The sequence below is a fragment of the Mixophyes fleayi genome, chromosome 7 (assembly GCF_038048845.1).
Source record: "Mixophyes fleayi isolate aMixFle1 chromosome 7, aMixFle1.hap1, whole genome shotgun sequence".
Taxonomy (NCBI): Eukaryota; Metazoa; Chordata; class Amphibia; order Anura; family Limnodynastidae; genus Mixophyes; species Mixophyes fleayi.
The window spans coordinates 24,416,354-24,442,829 of NC_134408.1; the positions used below are offsets into that span (position 1 = coordinate 24,416,354).

The 26,476-nt window shown below is 42.5% G+C and overlaps 1 protein-coding gene across 2 annotated transcripts in view; it reads right to left on the minus strand.

Annotated features, from left to right (window-relative positions):
• Positions 1 to 3,474: 3,474 nt before the first annotated feature.
• The window catches only part of LOC142097510 (dynein axonemal assembly factor 8-like), a 78,284-nt gene continuing 55,282 nt past the window's right edge, over positions 3,475 to 26,476 (minus strand). For both annotated transcript variants that reach the window (XM_075179400.1, XM_075179399.1), the window contains exons 26-31: positions 20,525 to 20,622; positions 19,097 to 19,193; positions 14,104 to 14,315; positions 12,256 to 12,341; positions 5,903 to 5,966; positions 3,475 to 5,603 (exon numbers count right to left, since the gene is read on the minus strand). In XM_075179400.1, the coding sequence (XP_075035501.1) occupies positions 5,526 to 5,603; positions 5,903 to 5,966; positions 12,256 to 12,341; positions 14,104 to 14,315; positions 19,097 to 19,193; positions 20,525 to 20,622 (635 nt within the window). In that variant the 3' untranslated portion in view covers positions 3,475 to 5,525. The remainder of the gene's footprint in view (positions 5,604 to 5,902; positions 5,967 to 12,255; positions 12,342 to 14,103; positions 14,316 to 19,096; positions 19,194 to 20,524; positions 20,623 to 26,476) is intronic.

Consider the following 26,476-nt stretch of genomic DNA (forward strand, 5'->3'; position numbering starts at 1 on the left):
GAGCTCTCCTCCGGGAGACAAGGAAGGGAGCTCCGTGAAGTCAGATTAAGTGGATCTTAATGATACAATTAACGTCATGATTCTCCACCCAATCGCATTGTCACGCTGCGCTATGCTCACCAAATCTCATTCTGGCTGGGAAACGGAGATTGCCAGACTCTATCGAGAGGGCCCGGGAGATTGTCTACTATTTTAGGAGTTTCCCATGCATTCTGGGAGAGTCGGCAAGTACGAGATTAAAATAATCCCAACAATGCTTTATTCTTTATAAAAAATATTTTTAAAATATCTAAAAGTTTTTTTTACAATTTTTAAAATAATTTTATCTGTTTGTAAAAAAAAATTTGTGTAATAAAAACATGCAGAGTCCTGTAAAAGGCTTATAGGGATATTTACACTAGTGTCGGTCTCATATGTTACCTTGCTGTTGGAGAGAGGACTCATGTGGGAACTTGGAGACACAGCTGGAAGGATCAGTGCAGACTCCCTGTGGACTTGTTTCCAAGACTACTCGGATGTCCCTACGTGACAAAAGAAATTGTTTACCTGCCTCGGTATCTTGTTTATTGAGCTGACAGTCTAAGGTTGTTTGGAGATAACTTGTATCTCATATTTGTCACTTCTGAGTAAAATAAGCACAAGATCCATATATGTGTAATTTATTGAGCGCATAATTAATACACTTTAACTAAGGGTGGGGCCTGTTGGTAATTTTGGTGAAAGTGACACAGGAGTGGTGCACCATATAGACTAACATAGCTCCCATTGTTGTTGAATATTGGCTGGTGTGGATTCCACTCTGAATAGCAGGTTCCATCTCATTCTACAGTTGCTCAATTTTATGAAGATGGTGAATTATTCATTAAGATTCATTTACGGTAGCTGTTTCTGGATATCATGACTGAAATTCTGATATCATGTATCTCATATCAAGTGATACTTAGGGCTAGATTTACTAAGCTGCAGGTTTGAAAAAGTGGGGATGTTGCCTATAGCAACCAATCAGATTCTAGCTGTCATTTTGTAGAATGTACTAAATAAATGACAGCTAGAATCTGATTGGTTGCTATAGGCAACATTGCCATTTTTTCAAACCCGCAGCTTAGTAAATCTAGCCCTTAGTGTGCAACAGGACACATGCCAACCCGTTAAACCACCAGCCTGTGTTGTTGACACCCAGCAGGATAGACCTACGGACTTCTGGGGTTGGCTGTTATACTCTTATCCATGGCAAGATGCAATGAGTTTATTTACAGAATTTAACTTGCCGGGTGCCATGTCAAGTCTCCATTGACAAATGGTTTGCTTCTGACCAAAGGACTTCCACTGGCTAGATGTTTTGCATTCTCGATGAGCCCATAGTGTTCTGGAAAATACCAGGACTGTTGCACACACCTGTCTACCTGCTTTAAATATTACAGTCTGCACGTAAGAGCAAGTTATTACATGCCATTGTATCACATGCAGAATGAGAATGGTTTTACCATTTACAATTTGAGGTTGTCTCAAATTGCAAATGATGTCTTGCAAATTATATTTGTGTACATCATTGTATATTAAATGAGTGCACCCACGGCCTTCTGGGACCTTCATTCCTTTAGGTTCAAGTTGCTCTCAGAAGACAATTCCAGCAGTTGTCTTCACTTCAACTCAGTTCTTCCCTGGGCTTCAGCCAAAGCTTCTCACACCATGGATCTCATCTCATCTAGTTTTCTCTCACTATTTTGATATAGGGAACTATTTTGCTACTCACAGGGAGTCTACCTTCATCCCAGATGCCTTTTACAACCCCTATCCATGCAGTACTGACGATCAGACACATTTTGAAACTCTGCTTTCAAACCTTCCCAGGCCAAGGGCTAGCTACTATTAACAATCTTGTATATCTCTCCCATTAGTCCCTATTATGGATAAATGTGACCAGGATCTGGTGAGGACCAGTGCAGACAAATCCAGGTAGGGTATCTGCAAGTAGATGAATATATAAGATCATGTATAGGTAGTACCTCACTCCTTTCAGATTGACAAGGTCTCTCTTTCCTAACATTCTGCTTACAGGAACCTGGTGAATCGGTGGGTAGCTTACATCACCTCTGGTGGTCCTGTCTTGTGGCCGAGATACTTTTGGCCGGGTTTTCTGCTTCTACCCACCCAAAACAAACCACTGTTTTGTTAGGCATGAGAATATGTCTCTAGTCTTTCCTTCCCACCAGAGACTGATGACCCAAATCCTTACAGCAACAAGATCCTCGCTGGCGGCTCACTGGGCTAAACACCACCACCAAACAAAAACGACCTATAAGACACTAAATCAATCAACAATAAAACTAAAAAACTAGGCTGCCTTTTAACAAGGAAATATGCAAAATGCACAGGAAAAAAACAATAACGGAGCCAAAGTTAATACGAGAAGAAGAATTAAAAGCAAACAAACAAGATGTGATAGATCAAATAAATGAATCATAGATGCCAAGAATGATTAAAAACCATAAAAGCTATCCGATATAAGTATCAAATAAAAGCTATATCGTATTGTTAATTATAAAAAAGAGATAGCTTTTATAGTATTAATTATACTTCAGCATCTATTATTTATTTATTTAATCTTACACATCTTCTGGGGTTATTTTTCTTCTTGCATTAACTTTGGTGTCATCTTATTTGTTTTTTCGGATCATTGGTTTACCTGGTCCAAAGCACTAAGCCAACCAGGTAAATTGGAATAGATGCATGGAAAAGATTAAGTGCCACTTCTTAAGCAGAGAATATCAATTAAAACTGTAAGGGCTGTCTTGTCTATAGCACTGCTGGCCAGAATTCAACATCAGCAGCAGCTATTTATATAGCGCCACTAATTCTGCAGCGCTGTACAGAGAACTCACTCACATCAGTCCCTGCCCCATTGAAGCTTACAGTCTATATTCCCTAACACACACACACGTCAATTTAATAGCAGCCAAATAATCTACTAGTATGATTTTGGAGTGTGGGAGGAAACCGGAGCACCCGGAGGAAACCCACACTCTGTGCCGAGCTAACCCCACATTAAGTCCACTCAGTCCACGTTTTACTTGCACTAGGATGTAGAGACCCTATACACCCCCCCCCCCCCTCCGCTCACCTTTTTATCTTTAATAATTCTGGCATGTTGAAAAAATGTGAGCGGAGGGAGGGGGAGGTGTATAGGGTCTCTACATCTTAGTGAAAAGGCCTGATTACTTCTACAAATATGTTTATTTGTCTACTACGTTTAATGATCTTCCCTTCTTTATAAACAAACTCTCATTAAACCTAGGAAAAAAGGTTGGACGCTGCCATGTTGTGAGCTGGAATGTTATTCCTGAGGATGGATCCACTAGGATCCAGTCATGTCACTGGAGAGCAAATCTCATTGGTTCCTAGATAATTAATACAGCTGCCTTCACTGTGTGCACTTTAAGAATAAAAAAAAGACAGATGCTGACCATACCTTAAGTAGAAGTTTTATTTTTTACAAACATAAAAATAAATATATTTGAGTTAGAATAATTTAAACCAGGAACAATGAATAGAAGCAAGAAATGTGTGTCTCGTCCCTTCTTGTTTTGACAAAATTGAGTCTTGAAAGAAAGAGGACGTTTTTTTGTACAAGCTGGTGATCCGGTGATGGAAGAGTTAAATAGTACTTGTGATTTGCCCATTATATAGTGTTGCAGTGAATCCTAGATACACGGTGCAGCCATTCTGGGTGGAGTTCTCATGAGAGCAAGTATTTAACCCTTATATTTACAGACTGGGGCGCTTAGAAGGAACAATGGCAAAGACACACGTTCTTATTCTTAATAACAGATCCCTAAAAGGAATCATGGTATATTTCATTAAAGGTGGACCCAGAAAACCTTATATGGCTCATTCTAAAATACCATGAGAGAGATCAATCATCTTAGTATAAAGGAGAAAACCCTGAGAAACTCCATATTACCCGTCATCAAACTCAACATTTACCAAGTATCTCAGCATAATGAAAGAGATCACCTTCGGGATAGCAACCCACAGAATATTCCTGTTTGTTTGTTTCTAGTTCCTGGGAGATCTCCCACATCATCGATGGAATCTGTTTCATCTGTATTGTAGATATTTATAAATAATAGTTATGGGACTACTACAGACCTTCTCACCGCTATCCTAGTGCAGAGTCTCTTAAAACTTAATTTGGTTCCGATGGACGAATATTCCCTACTGGCTTAAGTCCTTTAATGAAGATTAGGGGGTAAATTTATCAAGCTGCGGGTTTTGAAAAAGCGGAGATGTTGCCTATAGCAACCAATCAGATTCTAGCTGTCATTTTGTAGAATGTACTAAAAATTCTAAATATAATTATAAATGATAACTAGAATCTGATTGGTTGCTATAGGCAACATCTCCACTTTTCAAAACCCGCAGCTTGATAAATTTACCCCTAGGTCTCAAGAAGCTAGAAGTGGGCTGCTAATATTAGTGGTTTAGGGTAAGGTGCAGAAACAATGATATTAAATTAGTTAATAAGCAAATGGACTAAACAACAAAGTGAAAAAATCATCTTGAAAAAAGAATATCAAACTTATCCCTCAGAAACAACCCAGAATTACCCTCTTATGGAAGGAGATATTAGAGAATTGAGTCTTAAATTAGCCACCAAGTTTGAGTGAGACTATCATGTACATAACAAGGCAACAGACCATAAGAAAACAGATACAATTAATTGTAAGGGAAGAAGATGTTATATGGAACACACGGACATCTCGAGAACTCAGGCGACAGGTCCATGGAGCGTTGATCCAAAAAGATGTCCTTCAACATGCCATGTCACAGAGGGGCATCTGTGTGCACCAGAATAGAAACTAAGGGCTAGATTTACTAAACTGCGGGTTTGGGAAAAGTGGAGATGTTGCCTATAGCAACCAATCAGATTCTAGCTTTCATTTATTTAGTGCATTCTACAAAATGACAGCTAGAATCTGATTGGTTTCTATAGGCAACATCTCCACTTTTTCAAACCCGCAGTTTAGTAAATATACCCTGAAGAGGTTTCAGGAACCTCTAATTGCCTTTTTTATTACAGTAAAAGTTATTACATAAAACTGTCATGAGCCACCTCAAAGAATGAGAACACAAGCTGGACAGGACCCCTCAGGAGAAGACACATTTATAGCTATGGCATTTCTGAGACCGTAACATACCTCTGCACTCCAGCCCCAGCTTTTACGGGAATTATCTCAAATAAAAGTTCATGTAGGCCATCAGATCAATCAAGCTAAATGGAAGATCAAGGTGGTCACCAGAGAATAGGGCTGAAGCTCTGAGCAGCTGGGTCTTCCCAGTTCTAGCAGAGAGGTCTCTCTTGGGTATCTCTGGCAGAGGCCTTTCCATGCCAGATACACCTCCGGTGTCTATATATGACAACCTATCCAGAGTCACATGGGTTAACCTCTCTTGTGTAGAATATCAGGATGACATTGAGTCTTGTCATTGGAGCGTTGATGAAAAAGGATGTCTACCTCCTTGTCTCAGGAGGCCTGAGGCACAATTTGGTGAATGCTGTCAGGGGTTAGTGAATCAAAAAAGCAGCTGATCATCTTGTCGGCCTGAAGAGAGAAGCAGAATGGATGGAGTGAGGGTGGGAGAGGGAGATAGAAGACGGTAGATGCACAGAAAAAAGGAGAAATGAGAAGGTGCAGCATGATCAGAAACACAATACAGCGTCAGCATATCGCACTCTTATCTCGCATTTCCCAAAGGCCCAGACAAGAATGGAATTCACTTCTGCTAAATGAAATCAACTGCGTAAATGCAATTCTCTCACAACCTTCCCAGCGTCTGCTTTGTGTCAGTTGTGTATAAGTCATCATACCAGGCAGACGATGCTGCGGAACTCGCTACTTACTTGTGACTGGGTCTGAGGACACAGAACTAACTGTACGAAGCTCTGTCCATTCTGCAAGTTAACGCTGCAACAGGAAAAGAGAGAAATAGGGATAAATAAGACGTTGATGGATTATAGTTGCAGCTGTGGCCTGTTAGTGCCACCAAGTCGCCCCAAAAAATCAGCTTGTAATAAATTAAAGGAGATGCCCAATAACTTTTTAAATTCATATGCTATAAGAGATAACAAGATGATTTGAAAACAATATTTATTCATTTTTCTACTGCCTTTTGTTTAAAAATATTTAAAATGATCTAATTATCTGCCAACAATGTTGCAATAAAGTTAAAAACGACAATTAGTTGTAAGAACTCTGATCTGCAATCTTCAGCTCACAAGTAATTGGGTTACGAAAAATGTTAAGAGCCGCTAAAACACAAAAATGAAAACATTCCCAGTGACAATTGACTACGGGAAATATGTTGTTTTACTGATGGTTACTTTGTAATACACTTCTCCTTCCTCAAAGAAAGACATAGGGCTAGATTTACTAAGCTGCGGGTTTGAAAAAGTGGGGATGTTGCCTATAGCAACCAATCAGATTCTAGCTTTCATTTATTTAGTACATTCTACAAAATGACAGCTAGAATCTGATTGGTTGCTATAGGCAACATCCCCACTTTTTCAAACCCACAGCTTAGTAAATCTAGCCCATAAAGTTCACTACGTTTTCAGCACCTCATGATGTGAAGGGGTTTGGGAGAGTCGCACGCAATTGCGGTGGGTGAGAGGAGATTCTCATCTCACACTTGCTAAATACAATAATATATTTGACATTGTATGCTTTTTAATATAAAGTAGTGCTGTGTAACCAAAATAAAATATCAGACGTTGCAGTTTTTCTCTGGGACAGCAGTTAGGTGTCATTTGGTGATATATCTTGCTCTATTATCAGCTAAATTAGTGATTATTCGGCTACTTACTGTACTCAGCACAGGAAAAAGTAACAGAACACAGAAGCAGGGGGGGGGGGATACAGAAATAATGACTGTAGCACAATGTAATCATCATCATTTATTTATATAGCGCCACTAATTCTGCAGCGCTGTACAGAGAACTCATTCACATCAGTCCCTGCACCATTGGAGCTTACAGTCTAAATTCCCTAATATAGACACACACTCACACACAGACACAGACACAGAGACAGAGAGGGAGACGGACAGACTAGGGTCAATTTTGATAGCAGCCAATTAACCTACCAGTATGTTTTTGGAGTGTCGGAGGAAACCGGAGCACCTGGAGGAAACCCACGCAAACACGGGGAGAACATACAAACTCAACACAGATAAGGCCATGGTCAGGAATCAAACTCATGACCCCAGTGCTGTAAGGCAGAAGTGCTAACCACTAGGCCACTGTGCTGCTCATAGTCATTTTAATTCTGACAATTGATAAAATAACTATGCCCTCCTTACATACTATGTGGAAACCTGAAAATATGAAAATACATCATTTTGATGCTACTAGTGTCACCTCCACAATGAGGGAAATATCAGATTTCAATTGGCATTAGATTGCAATCAAACACGATCAAACTTTATTTATCATAGCTTACAATAACAATATCTTATTGGATCCATTTTTTATTTGTATACTGTAGTTTTATCCCTCATGCAGACAAGTGTCATTTAGCTGCACTATTCCTACATTTCCGCACGTACAGAAAAATGGACAACAGGACAGAACTGCACAGTCCTGCGCCCCTTAACACTGGCGCTAACTTTAAGCAGGGCTACAGCATTCAAATAAAGCTCGGTTGCGTTTGACCTAGCATCCTGATAATAAAACAACAAAAATAATCTTATTATACAAATGGGAGAAGATGACAGTATAAATATAAAGAACCGCATTTGACAAAAAAAAACAAAAAACAGTCAGCGGTTGGCAAGGTGGCAACTCTGAAAGAGTTTTGAATAGTGGGCAGAAAAATAATCGTTTTCCCAGTACCCTCAAAATAACCAATCCGAAAAGACCATGTGAGTGAAGGTAAGTAAAAATCCCTTCGCTCAGTTTTGTATTATTTCAATAGAATGTTTTAAATTCTGTCTGGCCTACTTTCCCTGTACAGCTGGCTATAACTCATGGTTCTGAGGAGAGCAGTGCTGGAACATCAGAGATAAGAGCTAAGAGAGCTAAGGAGGGGGCAAGTCAGGAGCGCCTGTGCCCCCCTCCCTCCCCTCTGACAGAGAGGAAGAAATCAACACAGCTCCCCGCTGGGACTGACACAGCCTCCTGTCACACAGGCTGGTCCCTGTTGGCTTTCTGAATTAAACGCCTGTATCTTACATTATATATATTATATCTGTGGAAGAGGTGGATTATATATATAATAAGCGTGTGTCTGTAGCTATACAAATATTATATATATATATATATATATATATATATGTGTGTGTGTGTAGTTACATGTGTAGCTGCGCACTTGGTTGGCACTCACTTGGCCAGACCTGGGTTCACAGCGTCACACTGGCCTCTGTCGCTGGCAGATCGGCTGATAGGAATTGAGGATACAGTGATACACAGAACATTCTGGTGGTTTATTCCTCATGTAGATAACATGTATGAGGTCAGTGAGAAGCTGCAAGGTGAATGTCTCTTCTAGTAGTAAAATAATTAGTGTACCCCTTGTTATTAAGGTTATAGAGTCACCATGTTTTTGTACAAACTTGGTTGAACACAAGCTGGATGCGAAGGCTGATCTCCAGGCACAGCGCCGACAGGGTTAACGCGTCCCGGTGCCCTTGACGGCGCGTGAAGGTGCGCTCTTGGCATTTGTATGGGCAGCTCGGTGACAGCTTTTAAGTCATGGAAATCCTGACACACCGTCTAATCTGTGGCATAACAAAAGCTTTCTATAAACGGATTTACCCGAAGCGTAATCCATCAGAGGAAACTGAACTGTCCCGGCTTCAATCTACCAAATCCTCTCTCTCCCTGACCCCTCGGTGCCATGCTATGAGTTAACCCCTCGCTGCCCTGGAATACAGCAGCAGTGCCAATAGGAGGCTTTAGGCATGGGTAGAAATATTACTGTTAGTCATTGGTATCCAGACAGCACAACACTAAATTCTGTTACTCTTAGTTGTGGTGTTGTGAGATTGCTTTAGTAATGATATAATCCGGACTGTATACCAGGCCACAGGTTTACACGACAAGGTGGCATCACTATGGCAAAGGGTTTGTTCTGGATGTGAGATGGGCTGAGGCACATTGGAGGCTTTATATTTCTAACCATAAAATGAGATTTTGTTAAGCGTGGCGCAAGGTGATGAACTGAGGCACAAGGATGAAGATCCAGCATGTCCTATTCCTTGCACACACAAGGGCTTTCTTCTGCCATGATTAGAACCCCGACCTGGAGGTGGTGTTATCCGGTAGTTTATTAGCACAGCTTTAGTATATAACGGTCTAATGAGCGTCACATGCTAATTAAGAGACAGATATACAGATGAATAAGAATTAGAGTGTCATCACAATTATGTCACCAATAAGGGGTATATTTACTAAACTGCGGGTTTGAAGAAGTGGAGATGTTGCCTGTAGCAACCAATCAGATTCTAGCTGTCATTTTGTAGAATGCACTAAATAAATGAAAGCTAGAATCTGATTGGTTGCTATAGGCAACATCTCCATTTTTCCAAACCCGCAGTTTAGTAAATCTAGCCCTAAGTGTGTACTTTTATGGACTTATTTGTCAGACAACTTTGGTGCCAATACACACTTCAATGGTGTCAGGCAAATAGATTGTTTTAGATCTAGTTGGTCAGAAATTGCAGCGTGGGCTCAAAACTACTGGATCATCCAGATATAGGCTGGTACATCTGGTTGTATCTGACCGCGCATGTGGTCATTGTCCATCTGTGTTAATGTCATGTTAATGGTTTTCTCTCTTTCTTTAAAAAAAATAAATCTTTACTTAAATGGTCAACAAAAAGACACAAACATACATGTAAATATACATACTAATTCACCGTTATGTGTTCATGTTTTTTGGTACGCCATTACAAAGAAAAAGGCAGAAAAAGTGTAATAGCCGATATTTAAAGTAAGGAAGGTATCGGTGGTACTATAACCCTGACAAGCTGAGTAATATGTTCCCCACATCTGTCCCCACCTGTTGGTGAAACTGCGGCTAAAGGGGAACATCACATATGGTGGATTTGTTCCTGGAAGTCCCAGTTTTGGGACAATATCCACGGACTCCTCAACTCTATGATGGAAATCTAGATCCCTAAAGAACTGTGGATCGATCTCCTTTCATACTCTCCCTAAAGCTTATCCAAACACTCCATACAATCGCCCTCACATGTCCTGGCACCAGCCACATCAGCCATTGCATCCCACTGCAAACAGGCAGACCCCCTGCCTCCCCTTGGGTTACGGGACATATTATCTCAGATCAGACCAGATCTAGTTACTGAAGTCTGGGTCCTGTGGTGAGAAGGACAAAACGACCCTTCACCATGGTTTGCACTTCCCTCCTCTTTACGGAGCTCTTCCCTTCTATCCTCATATTCTTTTGCACTTTCTGTTTGTCTATAAAATATTTGTTAACATGTAAACATGACCCTGGGCTCCTCTCCTTCACCTCTGACACTGGACATCTTCAAACTGGTGATAAAGTGAAATGAGATAAAGTCGGGTCTATATCTTTGTCAGGTAAAACTGTTCACTGCGCCCCATTATGGGTCATTAATAACCTTCCTGGGCTTTTCTCGTTGCTGGATTCTGCCGCATGGATGAAGGTGGGCGCGTGGACCCTACGTCGGCTTTAATTCGTGTTGAATCCTTTTCATCAACAAAACAGAATTCCAAATACCCCTTTTTTTCTTATCTCCAACTCAGACATAGCATTGCAGCACAATTCCCTGACTCACTACCTCAGATTGAGGATTTGGAGGCTATTTCTTGTATAAAAGAAGGGTATAGGAGACCTACGTGATGTGATACGCTATTCGGTTTGAGCCCCGGTTGCCTGGGGAAGACATTGGTCTCATAGATGATTCGCTTTAAGAATTTATTCTTGAGATCCTTTCCAGAGTCTTCCCCTGTCTCTGTGACAGACTTACACAACTATACTATCATCATCATTTATTTATATAGTGCCACTGATTCCGCAGCGCTGTACAGAGAACTCACTCACATCAGTCCCTGCCCCATTAGAGCTTACAGTCTAAATTCCCTAACACACACAGACACAGACAGACAGACTGAGAGAGACTAGGTTCAATTTTGATAGCAGCCAATTAACCTACTAGAATGTTTTTGGAGTTTGGGAGGAAACTGGAGCACCCGAAGGAAACCCACGCAAGCACGGGGAGAACATACAAACTCCACACAGATAAGGCCATGCTTGGGAATTGAACTCATGACCCCAGTGCTGTGAGGCAGAAGTGCTAACCACTAGGCCACTGTGCTGCTCACTATACTAGACAGGCTTTCCTCACCCCAGCACAAGTGGCCCAGTACAACCCCACCAGGTACCCGCCCTACACCTACTGTCCTGAGCGCCACCAGTTACCACACCCTGTGGGAGTGCCTTCCCATAATTTATTACTGGAAACAAATCACCACAAGTTAAAGTTCTAGACAGGAATGCTCTCCTTTTACATATATGAGCAAATAGAAAATTTTAAAAACATATCAATCAGCCCTTTGCTTGTTTATAAGTATTTTTTGTGTTTGGTTTTAAAACCGGTCTATAAACACTAACCTTATTATATAATATATACTACTAGAATATGTAATGTGTCACACCTGTAAATTCCTTTGTCAAAACATAAAGTTTCTAATTAACAAAATGTCATAAAACTAGTACAGGAAAATGAAGACAGATTATGGGTTGTGACAGATCCGGTGGGTGTAGTAGCAATTAAAATCAAAAGCAAATTTTATACTGTCATACTGCATAAAACTGATACGTGTGATGTGTTCTGAAGAACTGCAAAATTTGACCTACTAAAAAATGCAGGGATGCTAAAAAAAAAAGCCAGAAAGTTACAATTGAGCCACTAATCACTGATTTGTGAGGTAAAAGTCTGAACCGTTATTGCAAATTCAGTGACAAAACCATCATCCAAACTCCCTCAAGCCAATGGAAAAGCAAAATATTACCACATGGCAACAAAGAAGTTTCCTATTGGATGATTTTCCAAGCCATTTTCACTTTGCATTAATCTTTTGTTGTGGAAAACATTCATTGTCCAAACAATTTGTTATGATCAATATAATGGCAATAAATTATTTAGATAATTTCCTTTGCTAATTATTCTCATGTGTTTTAATCCTGACATAAGTACATTGGCGCTTACCTGCCCATTAGTGAGTGGAAACAGGTTAGTGCATTGTCCCGCTGAGCAGCTATTAGCAGACAAGGACCCTCAATTAGAACCTTGAACTGCAAGAAACAAAAACAAAACCAGAAATAAGTGCTGTCGAACAGTTTTATAAAACCCCATTATGTCTAAATGCCCTTCTATGTTTAATAAATGACGTTTGTTTATACTTTATGCTTTACACTAACATATCAAACTGAAGTAGCCCATTAATCTGTCTCTCTCATGGGTGCTTATACTGAGATAGCTGAGAAACTCTATTCTATACATATAACATTTATATATGGGATAATGCACTGTCTACTGTGATATACAAGAGTATTAGGAGACTCAGAGGAGTCCTGTGGCCATATATGCAAGTCATTATTATTATTATTATTATTATCGTTGATTGGTATAGCACCATTATATTAAGCAGGTCTTTCCGTGTCATTCTGTATGGTGCATTGAACTCTATATATCAAAATAGAGGTTGGTTTACTCCTTATGATACATAAGCACTGTTTGACAAATAAATGTAGCATTGGAGCTACCATGTTTTGGAGTACTTATGTTTTTAATTGTGTATTAAATTATGTATATGTATATATATATATTTTTTTGTTTGTTTGTTTGTTTAAATCAGAGTAAGGAAAGCCGTGGCATAGCTCTTTTTTTGTGAGAGGATAGTCTGTGGGAGGCTGCTTGTGCATAGGGCGGGGCTAGAGCAAGACCAGGGCGGGGCTAGGGCAGGGTTAGGGAGGGGCCAGGCATAGAGGTGGTTTTTATACTTATATAGTGCAGGCATTGTTATCTATGGCTGCAGTATTTACGATGAAGGAGCAGAAAATGACTGTTCTATGAGTATTTAGTTGATGGGTATTTCTTCAATGGCTGGGTTGTCAGGCATTGTGCCACTTCTGTTACGATAATTGAGGGAGGGAAGTTTACTATAAAAAAAAAAATCTATATTTGGGTGCACATCTTCTCTAAAGATGGGTGCTGACTTAGTACTTTATAAAGGTCAAACTAAATTTCTTAATCTGCTCCCATGTATTCTCTATGGCATGTTTTGTTAATTATTAATTATAGTTGCATAATCTTAATTTTAATAATATCTATTTTGTATGAATGTTCTTGCAGGGTCATACAATGGTTCTGCCATGTGTTTCAGACATCACTGTAGTATGAATTCAGTAAAGCTGTACGTGAGGAGCACAAGTATCTCTCTAGGGGCATCTAGACATCTTGGTCCAGTCAATGTACCACTTGGGGGCTGCGGTCATTGTATGGATGGATGCACACATTGTACTAAAGCAGAATGATGGATTGTACATAAGTACTTCTACTCCACAAATACTATACTTACGGACAGTAATGTTGAAAAGCTTAGCCAAGTGGTGACACGGGGCCTGATTAATGGCGGGACGCATACTGAGCGCACCCTGCGTTTGGTTTAAAACGCATGACATGACTGGTACTCAGGACTTAGACTAGCCCTGTAGCTGGAGATACGACAGAAAGACAAGTAACTTTCCAATGCCCAGAACTTGATTCAGATGTGGCTGCGTGCGCTTGAGTATGGCCCGCTCCTAGTGTACAATGACTACAGGAATGTCCATTCCCCGCCCTGTTCACTCCCCAAAATAGTAGGCTGTAGTAAGTGTCCTTTGCATACAAAGACTGAGCGGAGAGGGCTGCGTTTACTGGCGTACATCCCGGATCTGGGCAGGCACAAAGTGATTTTGCGTACGATACGCTTATAATCGTTAGATACGCGCCCGATGAATCGGGCCCAACGAGTTAATGAGAGATGCGTATGGGACCTTGCATGCATAGAAATACCTCAGCTGTCAGGCTATCCTTTAGGCTGTATAACTCTGCCACAAACTGAGCCTGTGATTGGTCAAACACCGTGAGCCGCGCCCCTGTGACACGGAACTCTCTGTCAATCAGCTGCTCTAGTCCTTGGATGTACACTGGTGAAGAGCCCCCTAGAGCCGGAGAGGGGAACAGCAAGCAGGTTGTCTGGCACAGAGCACTAGTGAACGGCAGATCTAAAATATGAAACACAGAAAATTATGTCACACATCTCATTGTGTAGGTTAAAATCAAAAACAAATGCTACTACTTTATGCATTGGTATAATAATGTAATGGTATTAACTAAGTTATTTCTAGCATAAAATACACAGTGTAGATGGGATTTCTTTCTGACAAGCAGACACACCACCTGCCTGTCACATGTAATTTATAGAGTGATTTAAGAGTGTTACTTCTTGATTAGTATACGTTAAATATTGACATGATTGTATAATTATTCTGTAGAAAATAATACGATGTGCTCTGTGCAGTGCATACATCTACTTACAAATTGCAGAAACATCAAACTCGACTGACACTTTCATTGTGCCTGTATTTGGGCTTGTCGTCACCCAAGTTATATCTGATAATTATAGAAAGCACAAGGGATAACAGTGCGCTTAATACACTCATAGACGCTGCAAGGATCTTTACCATAGATTGTATGCGTGCTACGAGGGCAGCTGTCTTATCCATCTGCACTGATCTATTACAGGCAAAAGAGAAACATGGGATTGTATGCTAATCTCTTCTCACAATTTCATTTAATATTTTATTATATGTCCTGGGGAGGCTGGTATTATACTGGCTGGAAGTGGAATTTACTTTTAAAAAATCCAGCAGAGGGCAATCAGGGGAGGGCTGGGATATTTTGGCCCATAGGGCAAGACTCAACTCAGCAGCCTATTATGAATGTTTGAAAGGAAATAAAATCCAGGTAGTCCAGTGACCCAGCCCAAGGTAGCCCACTATGGGACCAGCCCGGGGGGGATAATGCCCCCCAGCCAAGCCTGACCCTGCGGGCAATTGTGATAGAGCGATGTAATGCTTCCAACTCCGTAACATCACCCACTTCCGGCCCTTCCTATCTCAGGATGCCTCTAAAGCCATTATCCATGCTCTTATCATTTCCCGTCTTGATTATTGTAACCTTCTTCTCACCGGTCTCCCCCTCTCCCACTTTGCACTCCTTAGGTCTAGACTATATGCGGCTGCAAGACTCAACTTCTTCTCTCGACGCTTCTCTTCCGCTTCCCCTCTTTAACTTGCCTTACACTTACTCCCCTTCCCTGAAATAATCCTTTTTAAACTCCTCACCCTCACCTACAAGGCCCTCTCCCACTCCACTGCCCCTTACATCTCTTATCTCCTCTCCATTCACACTCCATCCTGTTCCCTGTGATTGGCAATGACCGTTGTCTCTCCTCCCTCCTGATCCCCTCATCCCACTCCAGAATCCAAGATTTCTCCAGGGCTGTCCCCTCCATTGGAGCGACCTCCCACGCTCCATCCGACTGCCCCCTAATTTGTGCACCTTCAAACGCGCACTCGAAACTCATCTGTTCCCTCAAAGCCTACCTGTCATCCACCTAACCCTCTCACCATGCTTAACTACCTCACCCTTTCTCATGCCCTTCCCACTACTTGCTCCTCTTGCGCTTGATCTCTTCTTCTGACTCCCATTGTGCCTCCTGTCTGTCTGCCCTCCATTTAGAATGTGCCAGGCTGTGCGCATGCACACTACCCCAGGCTATGCGCCCCGCACACTATCCCAGCCTGTGCACCTTGCACACTACCCCAGCCTGTGCTCCCCGCCCACTACCCCAGGCTGTGTGCCCCACCCACTACCCCAGGCTGTGCGCCCCACCACTACCCCAGGCTGTGCGCCCCACCCACTACCCCAGGCTGTGCGCCCCACCACTACCCCAGGCTGTGCGCCCCACCACTACCCCAGGCTGTGCGCCCCACCACTACCCCAGGCTGTGCTCCCCGCCCACTACCCCAGGCTGTGCTCCCCGCCCACTACCCCAGGCTGTGCTCCCCGCCCACTACCCCAGGCTGTGCGCCCCACCACTACCCCAGGCTGTGTGCCCCACCCACTACCCCAGGCTGTGCGCCCCACCACTACCCCAGGCTGTGCGCCCCGCCCACTACCCCAGGCTGTGCTCCCCGCCCACTACCCCAGGCTGTGCGCCCCACCACTACCCCAGGCTGTGCGCCCCGCCCACTACCCCAGGCTGTGCGCCCCGCCCACTACCCCAGGCTGTGCGCCCCGCCCACTACCCCAGGCTGTGCGCCCCGCCCACTACTCCAGGCTGTGCTCCCCGCCCACTACCCCAGGCTGTGCAGCCACACACACTACTCCAGGCTGTGCGCCCCACCCACTACCCCAGGCTGTGCCGCCGACACACTGCAGCAAGGAAATACCCAATCCACCCAACTTCTCCCATCCGAATATGCTTCATTTTGCACCCTGCAGATGCCACCATTTGGGCCCTGAAACCCATGCACTTCCACTTATAAACAGGTGTGTTCACTAAAAAATAGGAGGGTGAAATCAGAAAACAGCATTTGCGCCTTAGGCCTGCACTTTTTTAAATGACCCCTAATGTCTGATTGGCTAAATGAGCCCAATATAGCAAACTACTAATTTTGCCAAATGATTACTTTGGGGTGGAAAGTGAGCTGGAAATATGTCTATTAAATAGGTAGTTTTTAATTTTTGGGAAACTGCACATTTCCACAAAATCACCGTATAGTTAATTACAAGGGCAAAATATAAATTTTATTTCAGAGAACTGAAGTCTACAATGTGAAACGCACACGATTTAATTATACCAGTTCCACATCTGTTCCCAAATTGCACTGGGTAAGTCTAGCCCCAAGACATACTAAACAAAGCGAGGCGCAGAGTTCTACTATTTCCATTATGTCTGACACGCAAACACAATTCCACTAATCTGCTTGATACACAGAACCCATTTAACTTCAGCCAGGATTAGTTAAGGCGTTTGACTGGGGAAACTAAACATATCTGCAAACGGCATACAGTTCATAAAGCATCATGCTGTGAGTGAAAGGGTTAATGAGAAAGTGTGGCGCGTCTTGGGGCTGTCTGACGGTAGCGGATGTGCTCAGCAGCTGTGATCCTGTGTAGAGTTGCTGACACAAGTGTGCGTCATAAGCAGAGCACACGTGTGAGTGTGTATGTGACTTGCATTTTCCATACACTTAAGAGGCTCCAAGTGTTTGTCTAACCACTGGTCTTTATTGTTAAGCCTGAAGGTGATAGACACACATATATCCCAGTTACCGAGTATGCAAATCACTATAAACAGTGAACCCCATATATGAAGCGCTCTCAATGCGCACTACAAATAGCCTGGCTATTGCCCCAATGCGTTCAGATGGTTCCCTCAGAGTATTTTGTGGTCTCCGTTCTCAGGAGACACCTTTGCAAACTTGAAGTGCGCCTCTCCAAAAGTGTGATTGTCAAATAGAAGTTTAACCTTCTACTACTTCATAACTTCCAACCGTCCTGATTTTAGTGGGAGATCCAAATCCGCGGGCCATAAAAGGCTGCAGCTTAACAAAATTGGGAGGCGTATACATAAATATTTCCATTTCTAGGCGGAGTTTGATCAGAATGGGGTTGAGGCTTATTTTGGCTTGATTTCTTAATTCTATGGGGTAGTTTCAATTCTCCACGTTGTTTTCACGGGGCGCACATCATTACTGTTACTACGGTAATTTCAACACAAATTTTTACCGCAAGCAAAAATCAGCGTTGTAATTACCGTAGTAACTGTAACAATGTGCACTATAACCGTAATAACTGTAATATTGTGTGGCCCGTGTTCTTCTAAAGAACAACGCAGGGAATTGAATTCCCCCCTAAATGTTGGGAGGTATGCTACCTAACATCCACCCCATTCATTAAACTAAACATTTCAATTTTTGCTTGGTTTATTATTTATTATTAAAAGATGCAAAATTTGTCCCACTAGTACACAGGGGCGCATGCAGGATTGTCAGGCGGGGGGTTTCCCTCCGCCGCGGACGCTTCTTTGACAGCGCCGCGGCTGCTGTATAGGACAGTGCCGATATGGTGGGCACTGAGTTAGCGCAGGGGGGGGGCGGGTTTCTGGAGACTCAGAACCCCCCCCCCTGCATGCGCCACTGAGTACAGGACATGACCTGATACTTCCAGCGCCATCTGAGAGTGTAAATAGCTATGTTCTCATACGTACATCAAATAATGCTCCTAAACATGTACACTATCTACCACTAATGGCAATCATTTCACTCCGCCTATGAAATCTCGTTTTGCGATGCTCCATAAAAATAGGCACACTGGTACTTGTGCTTAGCAAGAAGCTACGGCACTACGCCCAATTACTCTAATTGGCCTGAACAAGCCTCTGCTCTTCCGCAAATGCCATCACCTTGTTCTGCCAACCCTAGCCCTTAGTGGAAAACGAAGTTCACGCAGATAAGAAGAACATCTCCAGGTAATGATGACATGTTATCAGTCATCTTCACAATAGGGAGCAATTCCACCCAAGATCCCCACACCTCCTCAAACCTATTGTGACAACCTGATAGACGTATTTGTATAACAGTAGCACAATGTTTACGGGTGACTTCCAAAATGCCAGGGAGGACAACTCAGGGGCTATTTGTTTCAGCAATTAAGCTTTTTTTTTTTTTAGCATAAAAAAAAACCGAGCAGTAGAAACAGGGTCCAGGTAGAAACCGTAGGGGCCACATTATCCCCCATGACAAATATTGGGGAAGCTATCTCCTGGGATCCAAAGTAACACTGGTGACGGTGTAGTTCTCTGTTCAATGTCCAACACCTTAAAGATGAGGTTAGACTCTCACTGTGGCAAATATAAGTTTGTCCTGCTCCCGCTGGTGACTGCCACAAGTGAACCCACACCCGGGACTGACAGGCAGGACACAAGAGAAATTACCTATACGTTGGGATGACCCTAGTTGACATAGAAGGTTCTTCCTCGTCTGTCGCTGAGCTCTGGCGTTGAATAAGACATCACGTGTCAATCTGGAGATCTAGAGACAAAAAGGTGTTAATGTCTTTAGAGCAGGGGGGTAAATCTTTTTAAATTTACATTTCTTACACGTCTTTGGTACTAGAGAATCCTGTAAGGTCTCACGTTACTGGTCACTGTAGGATTAAGGCCACTCTTTAGCAGATAATATCGTGCAAGGGATTGCTAGCATGTACATCAGCAAATGAGCCTTAGGAAGTGTCACACCAGCTAAGCAAGCCGAGAGAGCAGATTACAGCTCTCTACTGTAATATGGGTCTATCTCACGCAGATGATGTGCTGGCAATGACTGAAAGATCCTTACTGACCAGATCTGTTGCACTAGGAGCCTTAGAGACCACTATTGTGCAGGAAATTCGCCATTGGTGAAGGACATGTCAATCAATATGCTTACAGCAGTCCAGCACAAGGTGATAGGTTAACACATGTCATACACGGCTACAAGCACATTCCCATAAGGAAATAGGTAATTGCTTTATATATATAAAAACAGCTAAGCAGTTTCAGCATGTAAATAATTGCTTTTCATATATTAATACATATTTTGAAGCATTAATGTCCCTTGAGTATGAATGCATAAGGACGCAGCTGTGCATTAATCACAGGCACTCAGTGTATTGTGACAGAAATAGATATTTATTGTAAATACAATACATATTGCCCAGTCCCCCCCACTCCCGTTGCAGAATCATCATTTTCTGATAAATTCAGGACAACCAAAAATATCAACATACGCCTTGTTCTTTCATGATAGCTATTTTGGGCAACGGTCTCATGGTATGTTCTGGAAAGCTGTTCTGTCTGTCTGGTCTCCCATAACTCAGCCAAAGTTTTCCAGTATTGTGTTAACGCTTCCTGGCCAAGTGGTGTTCCATTTATTAAAGGAAAATTCAGTGAGTTATGTCCTGCTGAGCGGCCAGACGTTGACTGGCAGCTGGGAACTTAGGGGCTGAATTTTAAATTGCACTTGAAGAAACCATTTCTGTGCTGCAGGGGGCAAAATGTACAATGCACAACCCAATCTAGAGTTCAGAGGGGGAGGGGGGGGGGCGTGGCTGAGCTCAACTCTAAAATATAGTGTAAAACTACGGCTAGCCAGTATGTGTGCGTGTGGCATGCAAGGGTATGTAGCATTTGCCCTGCATGCAACAAATGTTTACAAATGCATCCCAGGCGGTGCAACATGGTTAGGTCAGCTGCCAATTCTGCACCTACAGTTAGGGAGCATTGACGTAAAATATTGGTACCACCCACAAAGCGCCTCCCTCCACTGAGTGGCCAGAGAGGTTTGCTTGGCCTGACTGTGAAGAAGGAAAGAATGATGCCTTCTACCTGCTCAGCTTCCAGAACAACAGATGAGTGATCGCAGACGAGACCTTCGGGAAAGAAATACTTTATATCTCGGACTGCTGCCTGGTAAGATGTGGAACCTGGTGTAAAGGGAGAGAGGGGTGAAAAGAGTAATGGACAAATATATTCCATATTAAAGCAGCAAAGATGCTGACTCACTAAGAAATATCGTTGCTGGACATCAGGATACATTTTAAGCTTACTTAGAAGCAGACCAATTTATAACCCTGGCGCTCACTTCTATGCAGGTTTGTATAATATGATGGTCAACTGCCAGGCGGCATTCATTAAGTAAAAGCGTCACAAGGGAAGAGGAGAAGGCCACACAGATAGACCCGTAACTAGCAGTTGCTCCAACTCCCTCCAAGACCTGCAATATCTGGACAATGTTACGGTAAATGGCGCCACTTGGCAGCGAGGATGCTGGGATACGTCAAACATAAAGTGACAGTGAACGTCAACTGCTCTGCAAGGAAACCAGCTTGTTTAGACCACCAAACTGCAGGAATTTGGATCTTGGAAATAGTAGATATTTCTTATTTGACAATTCCATCTTCCGCTATTTGGGAGGGACAGGGGAGAATGCAAATATACATATTATTAAGTAACACTTTTTCATTAATATTACTTATACTAGGCACCACACAAATGCTGGCTTCCCTCACATCCTGATAAATATATCTATTGTCTGTCAATATGCCTCAGGGCAACAGAATACAACCAACACCCACTGAGATATGAGCTACACCTACTGTAGTTGTGGCTATTGAGCCAAAAGGTAGGTTGTGTGTTAGTGTTTTTCAGTACTTAGCAGGGGCGTACGCAGGGGGGGTTTCTCCCCTTCGCTAAAAAGTGCCCTACATAGCGGCATTGTACTATACAGCAGCCGCTGCGCTGTCAAAGAAGCTTTCCTGCGGCGGTGCTGTATTGCATACAGCACCGCCGCGGATGCTTCTTTGACAGCGCCGCGGCTGCTGTATAGTACAGTGCTGCCGAAACGGAGCTGCTGCGCATGCGCGGCAGCTCTCTCGCGGGTCGTTTTTTTTGGGGGTGGAGGGGAAACCCCCCCTTAAAAATCCTCCATGCGCCCCTGCTAAGGTCTATAGTCCTTGTGTTATTACATGAAGTTTCTGAACGAGAGTGTTGTCTCAACGCCAGTCAGTATGGAATAGAGGACAAAGCAACTTGCACATGAATAAGAGGGACTCCTTCATCAAACCATAACTTGCGTTTAAATGACAGCGTAATTGGAGAACATGCATTATTTTATTACTTACATGTAAATTTCGACATGAACAAAAGCATGATTTTATGTATGCCCATTACCTGTGGATCCTCACAACATAGAAAAATAAGCTGTAGGATATAACTTAATAACAGTACATCTAGGTAAATTTATTTTATTTTTGGCGACTGATCGACATTGACAAAGTAAAGCTGAGGAATTTTATGTCCATGTTGGTGAAAAAGAATAACCTCCTGATTCGCTGCTGTCTGCGCACCTGATGGTGCACACTACATGCGTGTGGAAGCACATGTACTGCGGGTCAGAGGCCGCTAACAAATGATGTCTCGGACTAGGGAAGACTCTCGGCATCCAGCCTGCCACTGTAGTTTATCATTGGGTCATTCTAAAATATCCAGCCCCAATGTCTGCAAGGAACCGGTCACGTCCCAACAAATGCGTCTTCACACACATAACGTCACAAACATCTGCATCTCTAGTGTAAGAGGCACTAGTAATAGGTTCAAGACACAAGATCAGTGGAAATTGGATAAAAATCACAAGGATCAACTTGATATATGAATGTGCACTAGATATAAGGATCAACTACAAATAGGAATAGGACACAGAGGTGAATTGAAAGTCAGTGTTAGATACACTGAAGTAATAGAATATGTAGTGCGCACATCTGAATGCCTTAGGTTTTGCACTGGTATATTATCTAGATCAGGCCTGGCCAACCTGAGGCTTCATCATCATCATGATCATCATCATCATCACCATTTTTTTATATAGCGCCACTAATTCCGCAGCACTGTACAGAGAACTCACTCACATCAGTCCCTGCCCCATTGGGGCTTACAGTCTAAATTCCTTAACACACTCAGACACGCAGACAGACACACAGATTAGGGTCAATTTGTTAGCAGCCAATTAACCTACCAGTATGTTTTTGGAATGTGGGGGGAAACTGGAGCACCCGGAGGAAACCCACACAAACACAGGGAGAACATACAAACTCCTCACAGATAAGGTCATGGTCAGGAATTGAACTCATGACCCCAGTGCTGTAAGGCAGAAGTGCTAACCACTTAACCACCGTGCTGCCCATTTCCAGGTGTTGGGAAACTACAAGTCCCAGCACTCCCTGACAGCTACCGGTTGGCTATCTATTGGAATAGCATGCTGGGGCTTGTAGTTTCACAAAACCTGGAGAGCCACAGGTTGGCCAGGTCTGATCTAGATGGTCTACCAGCCCACGTCAAGATGCACACTCATTCTCCACTCTCAGAAGACACCTCTACAAACAAGCACTGAGCTTTGATGTGCTGAGTGATGGAAATATCCTTTGAAGCACTGTGCAAAAGTATAATCTTCACATAAAAGTCCAACCTGTTGGGGATGTACATGGAAGTCAGCACACTGCTAAAGTACATCATGGAAGAACACCACTGACAATATGTCTTCTCCACCAATTTATCTCAATGCTATAGTCTTACTCCACAAAATGTAATCTTGTTTCTGCGCCTACTTTAGTAGGAACGCCTTCACTCCACCCAAATCCTCCCCTCTGCCTGTACAAACTCCTTCTCAAACACGGCCATCTTGTTCCAGGAACCTAAGCATCTTAGCGGAAAGATAGGCGCACTCTAAGCTGCACGGAAGGTCCAAAGCTGCTTTTTGCTGTGTGGAGCAGCTGATGTGCACTTTGCAAATGACCTCTACTGAAGTGGTTAACCGTTAATGAATCACATGATCATTTTCTGTACTGATGGAAAGAAATGAAGTCGCTGTTTAATGCATGGACAGAATATACTGGACAAGTAAGGCAATCATGAAGAGTTTTATTATAATCCTTGGAAGAGGTACAGGAAATGTATCAATAATTTAAACCCTACATACTAAGGTTTTCCAGTAAGTAGGAAATATGGACTGACAAGGTGGTTAATAATGGTTCACTGCTGTCATTTTCAGTGCATCATTAATTGTGTAAAATGTTCTGCTTTTACCCTTTACACATTGCAAATGCTAGGTTTATTACTCTCAAGAAAATATTAAAGGCGAACTATCACTTCCACACACCATTTATTTTATGTGGATTCGAAAACGTTATGCACAAGTCTGTAAATGTTTTATGTGTAGTTTATGCCTTTTAAGGAGGTTTATGCTAAGTAGGGACGGCAAGGCAACCTAGGCACCCACCTACAGTTTAGTGGGCCTGTCTGCCACCCAGATAACCCTAGCAATTTAAAAAACAAAAGACACATAACCTAGGAGGGGGGCTGTAGGAATCCCAGGAGGACACTGGTTTAAGTGGCACAGGTTTATTGCTATGGTTCCTGGATTACAGATGTGGGGGTGGTATTAATGTATTGTGGGGGCTAGTAATGTTATGTGGTAGTTGGTGTGTGATTAAAGCTATGTGGGGGTGGGGTATTAGTAGTATGTGGGGAGTATCAGTGTTATATGGTGGCTCATAAGTGTGGTGGCTGGTGGGGGTTATTAAAGCTATGTGGTGGCTCTTTATTAAATGTGGGAGCTATTAATGCAATGTTGGTTTTGTGGAGCTATAAATATATCATAGGGGCTATTATTCCAATGTGGAATCTCTACTAAATATGGGGGCTATTGATTTAATGCAAGGGCTTATTGTGGGAAATAGACCTATTTAATATAATTGACTGCTATTAATATGCTATTGAGGCTGATTGGGGGGAAATAAGCCTATTAATTAAATGTGAATGCTATTAATTTATTTATGAGGCCAATAATATTAAAAAAAATAATGAGGACAAATTAATTTTTTTTTTTCCTAATACTATGGAGGCAGCATTAATTAATTAATATACAATGAGACCCAGGTGATTATTCCTAATTTGAAGGGGGCACAGTTAATTATATTGAATACAATGAGGCCACAGTTATATTTTTATTCTCCAAAGGGGGCACAATTAGCTTATTAGTGCTGCAAGTGTGCACTGCTGATGGTGTACAGCGGTACTAGGATGGGCCCAGTGCAACTTAGCATTGGGCCAGGTCCACTCACTTAACAGGCAAGATAAGACAAACACACGGTATCACCCTCATGACCCACTAGAGACCAAAACCACAGTCATGATGCACAACCTGGATAATTCACAACATGGCATCATATAGGGTCTGACGTAGGATACCCAACTGACAAGCTAAATGGTACATCTCTAGCAACTACAAGGACAGAGGGTCTTGCTATCTGCCGTATGCTTCTCGCAGCACATGGAGCTTTGCTAAGGTCTACGTTGCCAATGGCCTCTCGTGGGTTTGATCATTTTATCACATATCGCTTACGTTTATATCGTTATGAGGATGTGCAAGAGAATTGCTATATAAATACAGCTCCTATTGTTGTTTTTGTCCTCTTATCCTACCCCAGTTCCTCTCTCAGTTTTTGATTGTTGTTTCATTTCTTGTTTGTATTAAAAATTTAAAAAGAAAAGAAAACATTAAAAAAATGCAGAAGCCCTTAAAGTCCCCAAAAAGGTAAGATAGTAAAAACCAACATTGCCTCTAATGGACGGACATGTAACGCAGAGCAGCCATCCTACCTCAGTTCAGGTAGTTTTGCCAATCTGTAACAAAAGCATTTCAGAATTGTATGGAATCCAGATTTGCGTTTTTATGTTCATATTCAATAATAAGAGGCTGGTCTAATTTTATTGGAAAACATTCTCTTTTACATTTAGTTTGCCTGAGATTTAAAAATCCAATATGTCATCTATTGTATCAGGTAAGGAGAATATAAAATGTATTAACAAGCTGCAGGAGAACTAGAGATACCAGTTACTTGTATAATAGGTATCTGGCATCCAGGAGAGTTTTGCATCCAGTTACAAGAAGGCACGGCCTAAAAACTCATGTAAAACACACTCAACAAACAAAACAATTCAGGGAAGGAAGAGAAGGAAAATGATGGCACCTGAGAGAGAAAGGAAACTTCAAGATATGCAGTAAATTATATCTATATAATAAGGACAATGCAAGATGTAGACATGGCTCTATCATGCCCATGCCAACCGAACCACATTCCACATCAAAAACACTCTCTGCACACCTTCCCAATACCGCCACCACCACAATTCCTAGCTATGGCACAGACCAGCTGGCACCAGCCTCACCCATCAATGGAACCAGGGTGTGCAAAGCAGGAGGAATTCTTGTACCACCGGCAGGCCCGGATTCCTTGCCCTTACCTACTGCACCCTGCACTGAAGAACCAGAGCCTAGTGGTGGTGCAGGTGACATATCATCATCATCATTTATTTATATAGCGCCACTAATTCCGCAGCGCTGTACAGAGAACTCATTCACATCAGTCCCTGCCCCATTGGAGCTTACAGTCTAAATTCCCTACTATAGACACACACTCACACACAGACAGACAGAAAGACAGACAGAGAGGGAGAGACTAGGGTCAATTTTTTTTTTTTTTTTTTTTTTTAATTGCAGCCAATTAACCTACCAGTATGTTTTTGGAGTGTGGGAGGAAACCGGAGCACCCGGAGGAAACCCACGCAAACACAGGGAGAACATACAAACTCCACACAGATAAGGCCATGGTCGGGAATCGAACTCATGACCCCAGTGCTGTGAGGCAGACGTGCTAACCACTACGCCACTGTGCTGCCCATATATGAAGAATTGCCTTTCCTTCTTCCCATGCTGCCATACAC